Source organism: Rhineura floridana, chromosome 1 (genome assembly GCF_030035675.1).
Source record: "Rhineura floridana isolate rRhiFlo1 chromosome 1, rRhiFlo1.hap2, whole genome shotgun sequence".
Lineage (NCBI taxonomy): Eukaryota > Metazoa > Chordata > Lepidosauria > Squamata > Rhineuridae > Rhineura > Rhineura floridana.
In genome coordinates, this window is record NC_084480.1 from 160,667,850 (window position 1) to 160,687,378 (window position 19,529).

Sequence of the window (19,529 nt, forward strand, 5' to 3'; positions counted from 1 at the left end):
CTAGATATCCTTAATTGTATTTGCATGGCTTCCTTTATTTCTTACTTGTATTTTATTGTATTACAATATGAATTCCAAAGAATTCAAATGCGTTCTACACAGACACACTGCAGACCACCAGAATGAAGCTCACGGCCCACAGATTGGAAACACCTGCTGGAAGCAGTTTACAAAGATAACAGAATGTAACAGTGTCTTTTACGTTACCACACGCTTATGAATACATTGCTGCCCTGGGCTCCTACTGGGAGGAAGGGCAGGATATAAATAAATAAATGCCTAGCGGTTTGCTGACTTACTAACAAGACCCACCTACCTTCTTTATGGAAATCACTCCACAACTCCCTCCCCAAAATAATAACAGCAAAAATATTCTGAAGCTTGAGGGGAAATGTATGTAAACAACAATGTCTTGGGGGGAGGAGGAGGAGAGATTCCCCCACCCCCAGTAATTAATAGAAATTATCATCTCCAGTTTTGAGCCTTTGGAAGAAAGAGAACAAAATAACCACTAAAAGCCTCTGTTCATAGAAACATAGAATAGTAGAGTTGGAAGGGGCCTACAAGGCCGTCAAGTCCAACCATCTGCTCAGTGCAGGAATCCAAGTTGAAGCATACCTGACTTACTGGCCTCTTGAATGCCTCCAGTGTTGGAGAGCCCACCAACTCCCCGGGTCATTGGTTTCATTGTTGTATCGTTCTAATAGCTAGGAAGCTTTTCCTGATGTCCAGTCGAAATCTGGCTTCCTGCAACTTGAGCCCATTATTCCGTGTTCTGCACTCTGGGATGACTGAGAAGAGATCCCGGCCCTCCTCTGTGTGACAACCTTTCATGTACTTGAAGAGTGCTATCATATCTCCCCTCAGTTTTCTCTTCTCCAGGCTAAACATGCCCAGTTCTTTCAGTCGCAAGACATCACCCTAAGAGTCAGAAACAACTCGCACTACAAGTGCGGGGATACCTTTACTTTTAATCATAAAATACTGCTAATTTCTTTCCTTCCATCCACAACCACCAATCAGAAAGTTTGATGGTGACATCATGGTAATATTTTAATGAGATTTATAAGGGGAGATTATTTGTTGCAGTTTGCAGGAGGTAGGGAAAGGACATGGGGCTTAATTAAATTGCTGAGAAAGTCCACTTGTGTAGAAACAAATGAAAATCTGTACTGATGAGGGGAAGAGAGACTTTGGTCCTTCCCATACATAACTGTGCATGTGCAGGCTATTGGACAGAGCTCTGAAGGGAATCCTCTTCTCAGCTAGGGGTCTTTCCTATTTGTGAGGGGTGAAGAGTGTATCCTTCTTAGACTCAGTTCTGACTTCGCTGGAGTGGAGTGAGGATCATCTCCTTTGTGTTTGTTTTCTTGTTCCGAAGAAAGACAGCATCCAATTATGGGTAACTCCTCCCATGCAATAGTGAAAAATTCAAACTCCCACTGGGGGCAGAATCATCCTGTTTTTTGTCCTTCGTGGAATGCAGGACTGTCAAAAGTTTCCTGAGGCTAAAGCTTAGAAAGATCTCAGACTTTATCTTCTCCCCACCCTCACCCCCTAACTGTTCCCAGCTGTGAAGAGTTGGAGGGTTAGTAATGCTTGTTCCATTTTTATTTTCCCCTTCTCTTGGCACCATGCCCAGGAGCAAAAAGCATGGATTAGATCTGGCACTAAACGGCAAGGCAGCTGGGCAGCCATTGAAGCTCTGAACGCCTTCACAGGCTGCTGGAGTTTCTCTTCAGATGAGACTCCTTCCCACTCCCATCATAGCTGTACCTTTTCCACATTCTGTCTCTGGGGTGCAACAGCTCCATCCCGGGAGCAAGGCAGTGGGGATGGGAAACTAGACTCTTGGCCCTAGACATAGGTATGGCCTGTAAATAGCTCTTCAGTGGCCTCTGGAAGTGGAGAGAGTCAGTATATTTCTTTTAAGTCACTTTGGGTCATTTTTGAGGAAGGTGACTAAGAAATTGAGGAAAAGAAAAGGCTATCAAGGGCTTACCCAAAGATAGAGCTTTGAAATTAACAGTGACAGTTTCTTCTACTCAGATGGAGGGGGGGGGAGGCCAGTGGTAGGCAATTCACTCTGTCTAGCAGGAGAGGCAGGACTTGTAGGACTTTAAACTTCCACGGAGACATGGGAGTGGGGTTGAGTCACCCTTCTGAAAGTACACCAACTAATAAAACCCAACATGATGTGCCCTTGGATGAAAGAGGGGAAAACAAGGAGGGCTGAAAAGAAGGTAGCCCAAGGTTTTACTGATGTAACTATAGGGGGCAAATGCATATGTCCCAGTCAGGTCACGTCCGCTGACTGAGCAGAAGGAATCTTTGCTTCAGGTGTTCCATTCTGGCTCAAGGAGGGAGAAGATGTGGAGAGTGAACTAGGAATACAAGAATGCAGCTCGTTGTCCTCTCGTGGCCATAGGAAGAGATGGGCTGTTCGTGGCTCCCAGAGGGGTCCTCCCTCAATAGCAGTGGACATTCTTGCCATTCCAATATGTCTGCCCTTTGACATAACTTTTTGTGTTGTTTTTTTTACAGAGACTGGAACGCCACCCCACAGTGGCCCCATCCAGTATGCCACTTTCTCCCGCACAACTGGGCGTCCTGTCAGCCTTGATCTCTCTCGTTCCAAAAGCATCAGCAACAGCAACCCTGACCTGACCACCACACCAAACTCCTCAGATGAAGAGGTTCAGAAGATCATTGGTAGCAAGGTAAGCACTGCTGAGGAATATGGGACTGTGCCCTGTTGAGCATTCTGCCCCGTAATGCTGCATTCCTCTGGCCACCAAACCACAACTGCTAAGATTCCTACTATGAAGGGGAGCACCGTAAAGGCTGATGGCCAGAATGTTTTCTCAACTACTCCAAGGCCTTCAAATGGGAGTTGGGCATGTTGGAGAAACTGAGGGACGGCCATGTCATACATTAGGTTAAATGTGAACACAGTAAAGTTTAGGTTGCCCAGGGAATCAGATGTTGCCTGTTTTTCAAATACAGCTCATTGCCCTATAATGTGTGTGCTGCTATTGGACAACAACCTGTACACCTTTTTTCAGGATAGCAACTGCTAAGGACCTCTTTTGATGCAATATTTGGCTTTCATGGAATGACTTCCTGTGAGGAGAGCCTATTAAATATTTTGTTTACTACCCCATCTTTTCCAATTTTTTTAAGGCAGCTGAGAATTTCATAAAAATACAAAAGGTGAACATAAAAACAATGCTGTTCCATTAAAATCATATAAAAACCTTTAATCATTTAGTGTCCTCAATAAAACCAATGCACCAGCAGCCTGGCTCAGACCAGCCTGTATGCTGGTGAAAGAAAAAAGTTGTTCACCCTAACGGAAATGTGACGAAGTGCCATTGGTCACTTAACTTCAGGGAAATGATTTCATTGCCTCAAGACAACCACAGAAAAGGTCCCATTTTTTATTTTATATTATTGCACAACAGCGGTCGGTATTTATTTATTAAATGTGTTAATCACTTTTCTACACAACTACGTGCACTCAAAGTGATTTAAAGTTAATAAAAGCAGAAGTTCCACAAATGTGGGGCCGCCACTGAGAAGGCCCATTCTTGTGCTGCCACTTTCCGCACCTCTGTTACAGGAATACCCCGCTATACGGACCTTCACTTTACGGACACTTGGGAGTACGGACATATTTACAGTAGCACCATTCCCCTGTTTACGTACGCTCACTTTGCAAGAACAGACACTTAATGGCATGACGCCACCGCCCGATCAGTTCCAGCTACAAACTTTTTCTTAAAATAAGGCCTACTGTGTTTATTTTAGTTATAAATGCATTATTTACATCAGTTATGCCCGTATATGACGACTGCAGTGCAGTATATGCATTGATAAGTGAAAAAAGGTAGTGCTTCACTTTAAGTACATTTTTGGTTTATGTACTCGCTCTGGACCCACTGCATACGTTAATGCGAGGTATTCCTGTATTGCACTTTAGGAATAAATCTGGAAATAAGACTCATCCAGAATGTGGCTGATGCCCAAACAACCATGTAATGCTTCCACATGAATGCAGTCAGTGTCCAGCATATTGGGAAGGAAGTCACTTTTGCACTTTTGTTTGAGCTAGGCACAACCAAGCAAGGCAGGAAGCAGGAGGAAGATAGGGATGGTCTAATGTGGTACCTTCTGACTCTGATGTGAGGTGTGAGGAAAAGGAACGTGAAAGGATTGAAGTGCATCATATATCACAGGAATAGGGAACTAGATCTGGCCAGCGGACTAGATCCTTATCTCCCCCATCCTCCATGGGCCACGTCTGACAGGTGGACCCATGTGTCAATCACCTGATGGCACAAAGATGCCAGGCGACCCGTTTTTGCCTGTGTGGTTTGAAAATAAACCATGCAGGCAAAGGCACAATGCCTTGCAAGCCCTGATGATTAGGTGATTGTTGGGGCTTGCAACACCCAGTGCGCAGCATTTTTCAGATGTTGGCAAAAAAAAAACCCTTCCCTTCTGGCCAAGCCCAATCTCAACCTGCCCCATACTGGTGTATATGATCAGGGCCGACCCCAGGCGTGACTGGGCCCCTGGGCACTAGCCTGCCCATACCTGCAGCACCATTTGCTCCAACACCCTCTCCTGATACTGGCAGCATGGGCTTATATAGGCCTGCCCATCCCACTTCCCTCTGGGTCAGTGCCCTTGCCCAGTGTGTTGCTTGCCCATGCCTGCCATTGCCCAAGGGGGGGGTCAACTCCTTAGGGCTGCCCCGCCGACGTCTTGGGCGATGGCAGGCATGTGCACACATTGCACAGGGTGCGCACACTGATGAGCTCACACACCAGGTAGATGAGGCAGGCAGGTTAATTTAAGCCTACACTGTCAGCATGGGGGGGGAAGGTGCCTGGGAGCTCCTCCTCTGTGATTGGCATCACCTGGTGCTGCCATGAATCGTGGAGCAAGCTCCACCCTCCCACCCTAAGGAGGGCCCCTGTGGGCTGCAGGGACCGTTGGCCAGGGCTCAACCTGGTTGTGCAGTGGTGCCAGGCCTGTATTTGGATGTAGTGCAGATGGGTGTGACATCAGATGTAGGGCAGGTGGGCGCAGCTTGGCAGAAAGAGCCTTGGGGGGGGCAAATGGGGGAGGCATGGTGGGCCTCATAAGGTCCATGGACCAGAGGTTCTCCACTGCTGATAAACCCCGTCACTCTTTATATAGTTCAGTCAACATGTATGTAGCACTTCAGGAGTAACATAGATAGGACATTACAGCAAGGAGCTTGCAGTTGTTGCCCACGCATCACCCCCCTGGGCCCCTACAGAGGTGTGACACCCTCCCCCCAATCCTTCTTTATTTTGAAAAATTGACCCACAATAATCCTTTAACTGCTTTGAAACGGTGGAGGATTGATTGGTGCCCTTTAGCTTCTGTTAGTGCCAAACTACAGTAGATGTGATGTTTGTCCCTTGGTTAAACCTTGGCATGCACAAATTTAAAAAAATACAATTCAAAGACAGGGAGGGGATGGCAACCCGAATTGGGACCGTGGGGTGGGGTGGAGCTTTAACCCTTTGCTTTCCCTTGTAGTCCCAGTCGGAATCACCTCTTCTACGTACATGACTGCTGTTCATAATGGGAGGAAAGCAGAGTGGCTCCTCACATATAGGTGGCTCATGCTGTGTTCTCCACTGTCCTTCCTGCATTGAGCACTTGCTCTCCTTCCAGGGCTTCCCTCCAAGCTGGTGCCGCCACTCAGGTGCATTCCGGGACCATAACACATATTGAGCACAGCGCTCCCGGTCTCCACAGCTGGGCTTAAAATGTCATGCTCCTCTGCCTGCTTCCCTTTCAGTCAGTTGCTGGGACAAGGTGGCCCAGTACTCCTTCTTCTTCTCCTCTGCCCCTGCAGGTGCTGCAGTAATCAAGGCTTGGGTGGCTCCCCCTCCCCAGCAGCAGCAACGGTGGTGGCTTTGTTCTGAAGCAGTTTCGTGTTTCCCTTGGTTTCTTTCTTGTGATTATTTTTCCTTTCATACTCTTCTCTCACAATCTGCTTAGGGGATTGACCGCTCTCACTCCTGGGTCAACTCAGCGTATGCCCCTGGAGGCCCAAAGTCTGTGCTTCGCAGGAATCATCCGAACTCTAGCATGGACCTGAAGCAGGTACCTTTCCACTTCCCTCCCCCTAGCGCTCCTTTGCTGCTCTTCTTGACTTGCCTGCCAGAGGGTGGCTTCAGTAGCAACCACCGTAAGGGTACAAAGTAATGCTTCCCAGAAGGCTGGAGTGGAAGGCTGTTGAGCACCACAGTGGGTATCAAGGACATTTTTCATGAGATACAAGCTTGCTTTCTTGACTGACCATTCAAATTTCATCTGCTTCTCCTTTGCCACTTTGAAAGAATTGCATGCATTAGGTTTTAGAGGTGGAGGTGTTCAAGAGGCAGCTGGACAGCCACCTGTTGGGTATGCTTTAGGTTGGTTTTATTTATTTTCTACATGCAACCTACCTTTGTGTTTGCTGAAAGCAGTTTGGTAGATCACTTGGACGTAGTGCAGACATAATGCTACCTGGTACCCAAGCCGTGGTTAGGAGGCTGTGCAGCATCTCATCTGCACAGGGTCTTTCTGGGCAGAGCCTTAGTGAAATTTCCTGTATTGATTATTTTATAAATGCCACCTGCATTCTGTTCATTCTTAGGTTTTCCTTCTGTGAGAGGCCACAGTTGGCAGGGGTCTGTGTGCTTCAGGCCAGTACATTTGGCAATACGGCCCTGAAAGGCAGAAGGGACAGGTGAATCATGCAAGCAGAAGAGTGCCTGGCTTTGTTTGCAAGTCATATTCAGGCCAAAGCAGTGATTAAACTAGTGAGGCAAGGCTGCTACTTGTTGGGTGCCACAACCCCCAAACACCAAAGGAAAAAGGAGGGTGTGGAAGTCAACTTGGGGCAATCTGGCCATTGTGTGTAGTGCAGAGATTGTGAAACTTGGACTGGGGGAGTTAAATTGCAGATTTTCCTTCTTCACCCTATCAGAGCTTTTGGTGGTTGCCTTTCACTTTGCAATAGTGCCATCTAATGGCAGCTTTGTGGACAGCAGATACTGGTTTTGCCTAACTATGCAGATTGTTAATCTTACTTGCCTAAAAAATTAGCTACTGTCCAAAACATGAGAGTACATCCTATGGAATATATGCAGCCCTCTCTAAATACCTTTGGATAGTTTGCTGTCTAACCTATTATGCTGGTCAGTATTGCACTGCCAAAGAGGCAGTGGGAGTGTAGGCCTGGCTCTATATGTAAAAGCATCCTATTGTTGTTGTTGTTTGTCTGTTATTGCATTGATATCCCACCTTTTCTCCAAGGAGATGAAGGTGACGTATAAACACTGTTCTACACCTCCTCATTTAATCCCCACAACAACCCTGTGAGGTAGGTTAGGCTGAGAGGTAGTGACTGGCCCAAGGTCACCCAGTGAGCTTCACAGCTGCGTGGGGATTAGAACCCTGTTCTCCCAGGTCCTAGTCCAGCACTCTAACCACTACACCACATTGGCTCTCTTGTGTGCAACAAATACTCATCCTACCAGTGTTTCACAGGTTGATCACCCTTGATGTTTGTTAATGTTCTTGAACATGGACCTCCCTTGTGTAGGGCTTAGTCCTGTGCATTTATTGAGTTGCATATATACCTTGGCTCATGTGGCTCCAGTCCCTCAGATCTGCAAGTCTGAAGTGTGTATCAGAGCTCTGGTGCAGGTAATGGTTATGGTTTGTTTCCTGGATCTGATTAGCTAGCTAGGCTAGGCTAGTATTATAACCTTAATGTTGCTGAGACTAATGGATAAACTTCAGAAGTTCATGTATTGGTGGCATTAAGGAAGCCACTAGATCAGGGAGCATAGCATGTGACCCAAGAAGGCAGTAACATCTTAGTTAAAGAAGCTGCTTTTCTTCTGCAATTATGCATGTCTAGAATTAGGTATCTGGTACAAACACTGGGGTCCTGAACATCTTTGCTTTAATTTAAAAAAAATCGGGGTTCATTGCATGGTTGTTGGGAAGATGTTCTGTAAACATGCAGTCCTCATTTGTGGCCCTCTGTGGTGCTCATTGGGTGAGCATCATACATGCCCTTCAATTTGCTAGCCTTCCTACTATCAGTTTGCTCCCAAACACATACATCTTACTCATTTTTGAATGACGAAGCCAGATTTGTGCAGGCTAAGTATAACTAATTCTTCTGGGCAACAGTTTGGCTGGCCAGGTAACAAGTGCTAGCTGCATAGCTGCCCAGCATGCCACTGCACAAAGCAAATACTCTTGCGCTTCGTGCCCAGTTTAGAGCTGTCTGCAAGGACAATGTCAAGTATGAGTGCAGTTTTGCATGTGACAGTCTTTGACCTTGTTTGGATGTAATGCTAAACTAAGGTTTAGCATTGTGTGAATGAGCCTCAGAGTTGTCAAATCCCACCTCCCTTCCCCTCCCCTACTCCTGTATGGCCCCAAAGAGATTGGAAGCTTTTGCTTTCATTTTTAACTTAACCAGATGTCTGAACCCAGATGGACTGTGATTAGTCAATGGTTTATGAAGTTGGCTCATCTCAAAAATCACTAATTAAGATTAAACCACAGTTTCAGGTTCAGATATAATGCTAAACTGTGGTTAATCAAAAACTTCTGATCTCCTAGTACAGCTGTGCTGGAGGAGGAAAGATGAAGGATGAGTGCATGTAACACCAATCAGTAGTTTAGTATGTGTAACAGCCTGCATATAATAGCACACTTCTAGTGCTGACATAAAAGCAGACTGTCTAGTCTGTCCTGTTCCCCTGAGACCATACTATTAAACTGAAGCAAACTGCAAACATACAATAAAAGGGATTGGAAAGAGTCAAGGACACCCTCCCCAAATGGGTTATGTGACTGGGGTAAACTCCCTTCCTTTACACATCTCTGTCTTCCTCCCAGTCCTGGATGTCCCAACAGATTGATCTTGGGCTGTTGTGAGGGAGTGAGAGTAAATAGCAATTGCCCACTTACTGCTCTGGACTGGTAGCTTTGCTGCCAGGAGTTGCCAAATGTGAGACTGCCTTTGCTCTTCTAGTTCAAGGCTTGGAGGAGAGGCCCTTTGGTCACCTCCTGCCCCCAAGAGAATTCTGGAGTCTGATGGGCAGCTCACTCAACTGCCAGCTGCAGCTTCATTTAGGCTACAGATGTGCCCATAGGAGGGCCGGCCAATCAAGAACAGAAAGATGTTCTGTGTCCCCAACACTTCTAGTTTCCTCATGCCTTCTTTGAATAGTGGACAGACAGGTAGAGGTTCTACACAGGAGGAAGAGGTATTGTCGGATGGATGGATGCAGGCTACCAGGATAGGCCAGTTGTCTTTGGGGAGTTGGGAGTGACCAGGAAGTTAGCCTGCAAGGACCTGAATGAGTGTCTCACACTAAAATAATTAGCTATTTTGCCCAGGGGGCAGTCTAGCTGGAGTGCCATTTTAGCCCGTCTGATCTTATCTGAGCAGCCCTGAGGTTGGTGTCCTTGCCACATTCATTCTCGTCTCCTGCTTCCTTGCAAAGTACCATTTGCTTTCAAATGCTGAGCTCTCTACTCTCAGTAAGGAAGCCAGGCAGTTTTTCTTCAAACCATCACTTCACTACTTCTTCCATCCTGAGTAATACCTCTTCACTACTGCTGTGTCCTCTTTTTCTTTTCTCTCTTACTGCTGGTCATCTCACAGGCTGCGGAGCGAGCACCTAATCGTATCTCCTCCTATCTTGAGGGCTCCACTTTTGCTTCAGCCACCCTGATGAGACCAACGACTAGAAAGGTAGAGAGAAACTGGGAAGCACCCCAGAAATACTGCCCTAGAAGGCAGACTTAAACTAGGACCCTATGCATACTTTGGGTGTAAGTTCCATTGAATCCAGTGGAACTTCCCTCCAAATGCACATGCATTAAATCCAGCTAGTAAGCATTTGGTCCAGAAGCAAGTAACCCTGGATGTTGTGAGTGTATAACAATGTTATGTTCTCTGAACATGTAATATAAGCATGGGTGGCTCTGCAGTATGGCACAGCTTTGGCTGAGCGCTTTGGATATTGGCTCGTATATCTTTGGTTGGATATTCAGATCCTGCTGATTATGGGGACCAAGCTACTGTAGTCATGATAAAAAGCCTGTCCTCTTTTATGATGAAAAATGCCATTCCACTTGCTATCTTTCTTCTGTTTCCACTCTTCACTCCTGTTAATTGCTGTCAGTGGTACTTTTTGGCTTCTTCTTGTAGAACTGCTGCTCTGATCCTTCCATTCATTATACACAACTCACCTGAACCTTCCTCCCAAGCTAATACCTAAACTACTATTGGAGATGTCCAAAGTGTCTGCCCAGGAGTGAGCATGTAGGCCTAACTGTTCATTGCTTCTTGCTTTTATGTAGTCTTGGGCAGAAGCTACTCATAACTGGAGCTTGGTGGGAGGGAGGACAGCTTTCTTGGCTGCTTTAGCTTTTGTGTCTGCCGTTATATAGATGGAAAAAAACACTAATCCATCCAAGAGGAGGAAGCAGGTCTTGGCTTTCCAGTTCTGAATGCAGATTGGCCTGGAGTCTAGATGGTACATTTGTATCCAAATTATAATAATGCTTTGAGAACTAAAAAAGGAAACAGTGTGGATAGCCCTGTCTTGGCACACACCAATTTTGTGCATGCCTTGCTCCCATTATGCATGCAGAAAGCCTCATTGTCTAAATGGCTGAGTGTGTTGCATGTTTGTTCCAAGGCATCTGACCACTTGGTCACTGATCCAGATAAGACAATGAACTAAGTGAGATGAGTTGGATGGGCATCAGTTACACTCAGAAGCACTCATCTGTGTAAATTGATTGGGGAAATCTCATTAAGGATCTGTGGTGCTTCAAACTAGACCTGAATTCCAAAACCTGTTTGCTAGTCTTTGTTAGCCATTGTTTGGCTGACCTTGGTCTAGCAGCATATTCTGAAGACTGGTGGCTTTTTCAGCCAGGCAATCAGGATGCTGCAAACTGATTCAGAGTTGCAGAATATAGAGTATAGATGAGGGTTGTGCTTTCATTCCCTCTCTCTTCCCCTTATTTGAAAGTTGTTGGTAGCTCCAGAAGCACCACACTGTGACTAAGAAATGGTTGTCTAGATTTCTCCATGGGCCATGCTGAGAGCTTATTCTCTTTGTAACTATCTTTTGTTCTCTGGACTTATAGCTGCTTCATGAAGAACTGGCACTGCAGTGGGTGGTGAGCACCAGCTCTGTGCGGGAGGCTGCTTTGCACCAGGCCTGGTTCTTCTTTCAGCTGATGGTACGTTTCCTTGCTCCTGATGTCCGTAAAGAGACTATTATTCTTTGTGGAGCATCCGCAATCTGGTTGCTTGCTTATGTGTTGTCTGTTATAGGACCTGTTTTTGCTGTACAATTTTCTGTTTAATCTCACCACAGAAAGTTTGAGAGAACTGATTTGTCCGTCAAGTTTCATGGGCAGGGCTCTTTTTGGGGTGGGGGGACATCTTCTTAGATTAACTTTTTTTAAAAAACCTCCCCTAAAGCACTAGGACGTGAGAAGAACAGATATGCAATTGTACAGGATGCTTTGTGGCAAGGGCCTCACCCAGGTACAAGTTTCACTATTTTGTATTGGGGAGTAGAGCAAGGTTTCTGAAAGACAGGAAGAGGAGTCTGGCTGGCCTCACCAGTTTGTAATGGCAGATTTCTCAGATTTAAAATGAAATTCCTTTTAGCCTGCCCTATTTTGTCAACTCTTTCTAGAAAATTTAACCTCTCTGCAGTCAGGATAGTAGCTTTGGCAGAACTGTGGCAGAACTGATTTTCAGCCTCACATGGTGCCAATAGTCTAAATGTGGTGCATACTCAGCACATTGTTCTAAGAGAGGATTTGCCCCATTCTGGACAGCCATACAGGTTAGCTCACATCTAGGTGAATTCCCAAGGCTAGATTGATTGGGCTGCTGTTGCTGATCCAGGATTACTCCATGTTGGCCCTCATTCATTCATCTTGCAGGTAAAGAGTATGGCACACCATCTATTCCTGTGTGACAAGCTGGAAGCACCTCGCAAGCTGCGTTTCCCTGGCCGTTTTGTTGATGATATCTCAGCCCTCATGTGCACTATCAGTGCTGAAATTGCTAGCCGTTGCCAGAAGGTTTGTGAAAAGGCTTTTCCTGTTTCCTTGTCCATCCATCCATCTCTCCCTCCCTTCAGAATTTTCTATACTCTTCACAAGGCAAACCAGATGATTTGATGTATGTTTGCATGTTTAACAGTTTTCCATTACATTAGACCACCAAAGTGCACCTTTGACAACTTCTGTTTCAAAAGTATAATTTTGGGAGCAACAAGGTACAGATTTCTCTTCCCATGTTCTTCCCCCTGAACTACAGATGTAAATAAAAACAACAAGAAGCTTGACATTTTCATATATAACTTGTATAATCCCTGTCACGTTACCCCAGCTTTTCTGGATCTGGTGCTGGGGTGGGGGTGGGGAGGGAGTTTCCAGCCAAGTCAGAGTGTACCCCTGTGCTTGCTTACCCTTCCATTTTATCTCTTGCTGTCGCCAAGGGAAAGAATTTATTTTTCTGTAAGGCTGTACTCCCCAATACAAAACAGTGAAATTTGTATCTGGGTGAGGCCTTTGCCACACAGCCTAAAAACTGCCTTTGTGTCTCCTTGAAGACCCTCAAGGTAGTATAGAACTTGGCACTTGACATGAGGTGGTAAATTGACTACAAAGTTTTATGCAACAAGGTTAAAAGTTTACTGAAAGGATAAAAAATATATTATTAGGGAAAGAGTTGCCTGGCCGCGATAATGGACTGGATGGGAGCTAATAAACTGAAACTCAATCCAGACAAGACTGAGACGCTGTTGGTGAGTGCCTTTTCCACTCAGATGGAGGATGTTCATCCTGTTCTGGATGGGGTTACACTCCCCCTGAAGGAACAGGTTCGTAGTCTGGGGGTTCTTTTCGACCCTTCCTTGTCACTCGAGGCTCAGGTAGCCTCGGTGGCTCGGAATGCGTTTTACCATCTTCGTTTGGTAGCCCAACTACACCCCTATCTTGGCGGTGACGACCTCGCCTCAGTTGTTCATGCTCTAGTGACCTCTAGATTGGATTACTATAATGCACTCTACGTGGGGCTGCCCTTGAAGACGGTTCGGAAGCTGCAGCTAGTGCAAAACGCAGCAGCCAGACTACTGACAAGGACCAAGCGGTCCTCACATATTACACCTGTTCTGGCCTGTTTGCACTGGTTGCCGATTTGTTTCCGGGCCAGATTCAAGGTGCTGGTATTGACCTATAAAGCCTTACACGGTGTGGGCCCGCAATATCTGATGGAACGCCTCTCCCGCTATGAACCTACCCGTACACTTCGTTCGTCATCTAAGGCCCTCCTCCGAGTACCGTCTCACCGAGAGGCTCGGAGGGTAATGACAAGATCTAGGGCCTTTTTGGTGGTGGCCCCTGAATTGTGGAACAGTCTCCCCGAGGAGGTACGCCTGGCGCCTACGCTGCTATCCTTTCGGTGCCAGGCTAAAACCTTCCTATTCTCCCAGGCATTTTAATATATTTCTATGTATTTTACTGTTTTAATGTTTTAGCTATGCTAATATCATTTAGTGTTATTATGAATTTGTATTTTTATCTGTGATTTTTTTCATTTATTGCATTATTGTATGTTGTACACCGCCCAGGGAGCCATTGGCTATGGGCGGTTTATAAATGAAATTAAATAAATAAATAAATACATAGGAAAAGTAACAGCAAACCAGCACACCCACCAGTAGAGCAGATTTTACAAACAGTTAAACGCAGCCCCCTTTTCCTCTCTAGTCTCGAGCCCTAAAGCTACTGACTTGTGTCCAATTAGCCCTTTGTATCCTGAGACCCTACCTTGAATCTGCTTTGTTTTGGCTCTCTGGCTACGTGACTCTTGTGTTTTCCAACACACAAACTTCAAGGAAATAGAGGATCTGGATACCCACTTACAGTCAGTGCCTGTGTGCAGTCCATCACATCTGCAATGATTCTACCTCCAGTCTGAGCCATGGACAGATCAGGTTTAACAAATTAACCCCATAATCCCCAAATTGACATGCAAGATTTATAGTTGTATATAATAACCAGGGGCTTTGCCCCTGTGCATTTTGCATGCTGACCCCCACCCCCAGGCACTGCCAACCCTCCTGGCCCCCCATTCCCCTCATCAACCTCCAACTCCCCTGGGCCCCCTGCTCCCTCTGCCAACCCCTAGTCCCTAGCAGTATACCCCAGTGCCTCCAGGCATTGGCATGCATCAAGCCACCATGGGCACACTCATGCTGCTAGGCCGCTTGCCTCACCTGTTCCTCTGCCTATGCCTCCTGTGCCATTGCCTTGAACCACCACTCCCCCTGGTCAAATGCTGCCATTGCACAGTGCGCCTAGGCCGCCCACAAGCCTCCCACCCACCCAAGCTGGTATCGCCACCACCACACCAAGGCCACTTACTAGCCACTCACCTGACTACTTTCCCAGGCTGCTGCCTGCTTGCTTGCCAAAGCGGGCAGTGGTATGACACTTATATTCCATACATTTTTATTATATGTAAAATAAACAAACAGTCCAATTCCTTCACTATCCCTCAAGTGACAAAAGCATGACAGATATGGAGTATCTGCACTGGGTACTCTAAGATATATTGCTATGACTCACTTTCCATATAAAACATAAATTACAAAAATATAGAGTGTCTGTATAAAATGGTAATTCTGAATATCTTGCAGGATAAGCATCTTAATGATGGAGTTGCAGTAGTACTTAATGGTATAGATAGATACATGCTCCAAATAATATCCACATTCTTCATAAATGTGCATTCATTCACATACATATAGTATGCTTAAATTACCAGACTAAGTTCCAAAAAATTCCCTAAACTACCTGTTTTTGAAAAATGGTATTTGAAAAATAATTTATGTTATTATATACTGCCACAGAAATTCAAACTTGACTAGTTGTTCTTGATCTCTATTTAAAATTCGCGGCTGGAGAAAATAGGGTATAATCTGGTGAGAACCTCTGCTATACAAATTTAATTGACATGAGAGTGGGAATTGTGTGGGAGCTCTGTCCCATTTCTGTTCGGTGCTAACAGTTTGTGCTTGCTCATGTGGATCTAATCCCCTTTCTCACTTCCTTGCTGTCTGGCCCGGCACTTGGGTTTGCCAGAGACCAATGGAAGCCCTTTCAATTGCCACCTCACATACTTCTGTGCTTCTTCCATAGGATGTTGAGCTGGTGGAACATCTCAACAGCAGCCTGGCCTTTTTCCTCAATGACCTGCTATCCTACATGGATCGTGGCTTTGTCTTCAACCTTCTGCGTTCTTATTACAAGCAGGTAACAAGAGGAACCTGGTGGTGTCCTTTCCCAAGGTTGGTAAATGTACCCTTGGGAAGAGACCACAGTAACTAGCACAGAGGGCAGGAGTTTTCTTTGAAAAAGTGACTGTGGAAAATCTTGTGCACTTGCAGAGCTCATAGCTAAACCATCCAAATGTTTGAAAGCTTTATGTTAAAGGCTTTATGAAGCAGGGTATGGTTGGGGTTTTCACCAGTATTTTGTGGGAGAGGGTATAGGTGAGTGGGTGGTGTATGCTTCTTGTGTGTTCCAGATCTTTCTCTAGGGCTCCCAGATCTTGTCCTGCTGACCCCTAACGACAGTGGGCTCTTCAGTCCACACCGGTCTTCACTGGTCATTTCAGAAAAGGGAGTACACACAATACAAATGCCCTGAAAGTCAGAAACGAAATGAAGTGTCACAACAGGAACAAATGGTGTGAAGAAGTGTATTGGCATCCATAGCTGGCTGTAGTTGCTGAGTTTCTTGGTGCAGAAGTTGGAATCCAGAGGAGAGTGATGGTGCACATTGCTACACCAAGCCCATCATAACTGCAGACTCCCTTCCTCCTCTCCAGATCAATAACAGGCTGCTGACCACCCAGAACCCCAATGCCCTTATTGCTCTGAGGATGGACTTCATCCGCATCGTCTGCAGCCATGAGCACTATGTCACACTGAACTTGCCCTGCAGCGGTCTCTCCCCACCTGCTTCCCCGTCCCCTTCTGTCTCCTCAGCAACCTCCCAGGTAAGTAGCTCAGCACAAGGGAAGGGAACACTCTAGATGGATCAGAGTCAGACCAAGGATCCATCTGGTCCACCAGTTCTGTCTTGAACATCTGTAAGCTAGATGCCTTTGGAAGTGCTCACAAAGCAGGGCTTGAAGGCAGCGACCAACCTGTTGCCCTCAACACCTGCTGCTTTGAATGTGTAGCACAGCTAATAGATGCCCCTCTGTTCTCTCTCTCTGAATTTGTCTATTAGTTTTATTTAAGCAAGTGCCCCTGGTAACAGGCACCATGAGGGGAGGGGGGGGAGGCTGGTGGCTCAGTGAAGGTTTCCTGAAGAGGTAGGTTTCCAGGAAGGAATCAAAAGAGGCAAGAGCTGGCTTTCCTGAAGGTGAAAGGAAGACTATCCAAAGCACAAGGTAGGAGAGAATGACTCTGGGTGGTAAAAAATTAAGAGCTAAAGAGAGGAATGGCAGCAGTAGAGGGGCAGAGAAGAAGTTGGTCACTATTCATGGCAAGACTCCCAACAAGAGATTAACGGCAGGAGGTTTTAGCTGGTTCTGTGGGCAGTCGGTGTTTCCTTCTGTGGCTGAAAGGCAGCATTTTCTCCCCTTGGAAATCATGAGACGTGGCAGGTAGCCCGTTTCCCTCCCCTTTACTCTGCCTGCCCCCACACTTACTCCTGCTGAGTTGTATATTGCCTTTTATAGTTGACATTTGCAGCACCTTTCATGTCTTGTCCCTGCCCCCTCTCTTTCATAAAAAATAAAGTTTCATGAAGTAACGTTTGAGAGGCTCTGGCTCATTCAAAAGCCTGCCAATAAGCGGTAGCAGCTGAGATGTGATGTGTCAGTGCTGCTCTTTGCTGGCAGGAATGGTTTGTGGCATGCTGGCAGTGAGAAGTTCTACTTGATTTCTCAGATACGGCTTCCCCCTTCTCCAGGGCTCAGCCTTCTCCAGCCACGCTCAGGACCCGCGAGTGGCCAGCATGTTTGAGCTCTCCACGGCCTTTCGGCAGCAGCACTTCTTGGCAGGGCTGGTGCTGATGGAACTGGCCCTCATTCTGGAGCCAGATGCAGAAGGGTAAGATTGCTCCTGGGGTTAGGTTCCGCAATGCCCTTGTCAGACTCCTTTCTGACGCCACTGCTGTTGCCTTACTTTACTTTCCAGTGCCTTCTTCCTACACAAGAAGGCAATCAGTACTTTACACAACCTGCTGTGCAGCCATGACTCAGACACTCGCTACGTGGACCGTGCTGTTCGGGCACATGTGGCTCAGCTGTACTTCCCTCTGATTGGCATCATCATGGATGCTCTGCCCCAGCTGTATGACTTCACAGGTGAGGCCTGGAAGCCGGGGTTGGGAGGATGATAATGGATGATGGCACCAATGTGTGAGATACCTAGCCACTTTAAAAAGTGACATCTCTCCCAAACCTTCCCTCCTAGTGGCAAACCTGCTGTCTTCAGGTTTTTCCCACATAGCAGGAGAATAGCCAGTTGACCAGAGGGCTCTGGTGGTCATGGCATCAAACCCAGTTGTGTCAAACCCATTGCCTGTAGCTGCTACCCTCCTAGGCAAGGGAGGAAAATCCATCATATGAGTGTCACTGGCTCAGCTTTGATTTACACAACCATTTTGATACGGTGATCATATCAAACGTCATGCCAAGTTGACTTTGAAAGATGCTTTGCTATTCTGTATTTGACTAAGTTATTTACACATTAAATATTTTGACTTTATTATTAAAATCAGCAGACTCCCTCTTTATTTTTTGTTTGTTTGTAGCATCACAGAGAATAACCCGGTTCTTATCGTATGCTCTATTTCAACTGCTCTGACTCCTTATCTCAAGTTTCTCAAAAATAGCAATTTTGGTGAGGGATGCAAATAGTGAGATCATTTTGTATCTGAAAACTCATTCAGAGGGATCTTCACTTATAACATTAACAGAATAAAAAGGGCTAACTCTAAAAACCAAGTCTGTTAATGTGTTATGATTTGACAATCCCAGCTACAAGAATAGCAAAATAATAATTTTATATTCATTTGTCTTCTGTTTTCTCTTAATTTCTTTTATATTCTTTTATTCCTAACCAGAACATGCATAGCTACTTTCCCCATCATCAGTTATTGCAACGCTTGCTTGTTGAACAATAGAAATGCAAAATCAAAGTCTGTCAGTTGGGCAAATGCAGTTTTTAAAATTATGGTGGCCAGCCTTTTAATTTTCAAACACTTTTATAAACAGAATACTATATATCCAAAGTTATTGACTGGGTGGTGGCTGGGTTATCCTCTCTTACCAGCCCTTGGGCAATTCTATTTTACAGAGAACCACAGCCAGCGAGGCCGTCTAGCCTCTGGGATGGTTGAGGATGGCAATGGGGATGGCAGCACCATTAGTCAGTCAGTTGCAATGGCCATTGCTGGCTCTCCCCTGCCTCACACTCACCGGTCCACCATCTTCCAGATGCCATCAGTGGTGAGTGTACATTGTCATCTGGGAGTGGAGAACAAAACCCAAACTTGCGGGGGAGGGGGATACTTGCACATTAGAGCAGAAACCAATGGCCCTTCATATGTTGATAGACTCCAGCTCCTATCAGCCACAGTCAGCATAGCCTATAGGGAAGAATGATGGGAGTTGCAGTCTAACAGCATCTACAGGGCCAAAGGTTCCCCATTCCTGCTCTTAGAGTCAGAATTTTCAATGCTCAAGATACCCCAATGTTGGAGAGCCTCCCCTATGTTGGCGTGTGTGCGTTGTTGCGTGGAACAGCATACATTACGTTGGAGTTAAGTTGAGCAAGAAACTTCTTCAGAGCATTAAATCATGTAAGAGTCTTTATTAAGACATTATGGCTTTTCAGCAGTTTCCCCCCCCCCAGCTCTACAGCACATCTCTCTCCAAAAGTAAACACCAGAACACAACCTCTCAGTTCAGAGGCATGATACAGAAGGACAGCAACTCACAGACTCTGTTAGAACTTTCCCAGTTTATCTTGATGGTTACCATAACAACGGCCTTCACTGTCCGTTCCCAGACTGGGCAAAAACATAACTCCTCTTAACTTTCAAAACTTTCAGACTTGATGGAAAACTACTAGGCCTCATGCCAACACCCTATAGGTAGGTTCCCACAACTGTTGGGAACTTGAGTAATGAACCCGAGAGCAAACAGGAATCTTTAGATTTTCACCGGTCTCAGTCCTCAGCAGAAAAGTCTCTGTGCGTGTTCAGATTTATAGCACACTTGATCTCAAAAGCAATAGGAGGTTTAACAGTATGAAAAGTTGCATGAAGCAGCCAATTTTTAAAGCTCCATTCAGCTACTACCTGCATATCCTGTTCTAATCTAGTGGCATCATTAGGTAACACAG

General features: G+C 45.9%; 1 protein-coding gene across 9 annotated transcripts in view; it reads left to right on the forward strand.

Moving 5' to 3' along the window:
• Window positions 1-19,529, forward strand: part of DOCK6 (dedicator of cytokinesis 6) — a 152,582-nt gene that overhangs the window by 76,945 nt on the left and 56,108 nt on the right. For 7 of the 9 annotated variants that reach the window (XM_061582387.1, XM_061582331.1, XM_061582340.1 and 4 more), the window contains 10 exons: window positions 2,545-2,720; window positions 6,046-6,150; window positions 9,725-9,814; window positions 11,224-11,319; window positions 12,037-12,177; window positions 15,304-15,417; window positions 15,995-16,165; window positions 17,089-17,228; window positions 17,316-17,485; window positions 18,480-18,631. In XM_061582387.1, coding sequence (XP_061438371.1) covers window positions 2,545-2,720; window positions 6,046-6,150; window positions 9,725-9,814; window positions 11,224-11,319; window positions 12,037-12,177; window positions 15,304-15,417; window positions 15,995-16,165; window positions 17,089-17,228; window positions 17,316-17,485; window positions 18,480-18,631 — 1,355 coding nt within the window. Of the gene's footprint in view, window positions 1-2,544; window positions 2,721-5,577; window positions 5,734-6,045; window positions 6,151-9,724; window positions 9,815-11,223; window positions 11,320-12,036; window positions 12,178-15,303; window positions 15,418-15,994; window positions 16,166-17,088; window positions 17,229-17,315; window positions 17,486-18,479; window positions 18,632-19,529 lie in introns of those variants that run through there. The other 2 variants (XM_061582358.1, XM_061582407.1) reach the window with 2 other exon arrangements.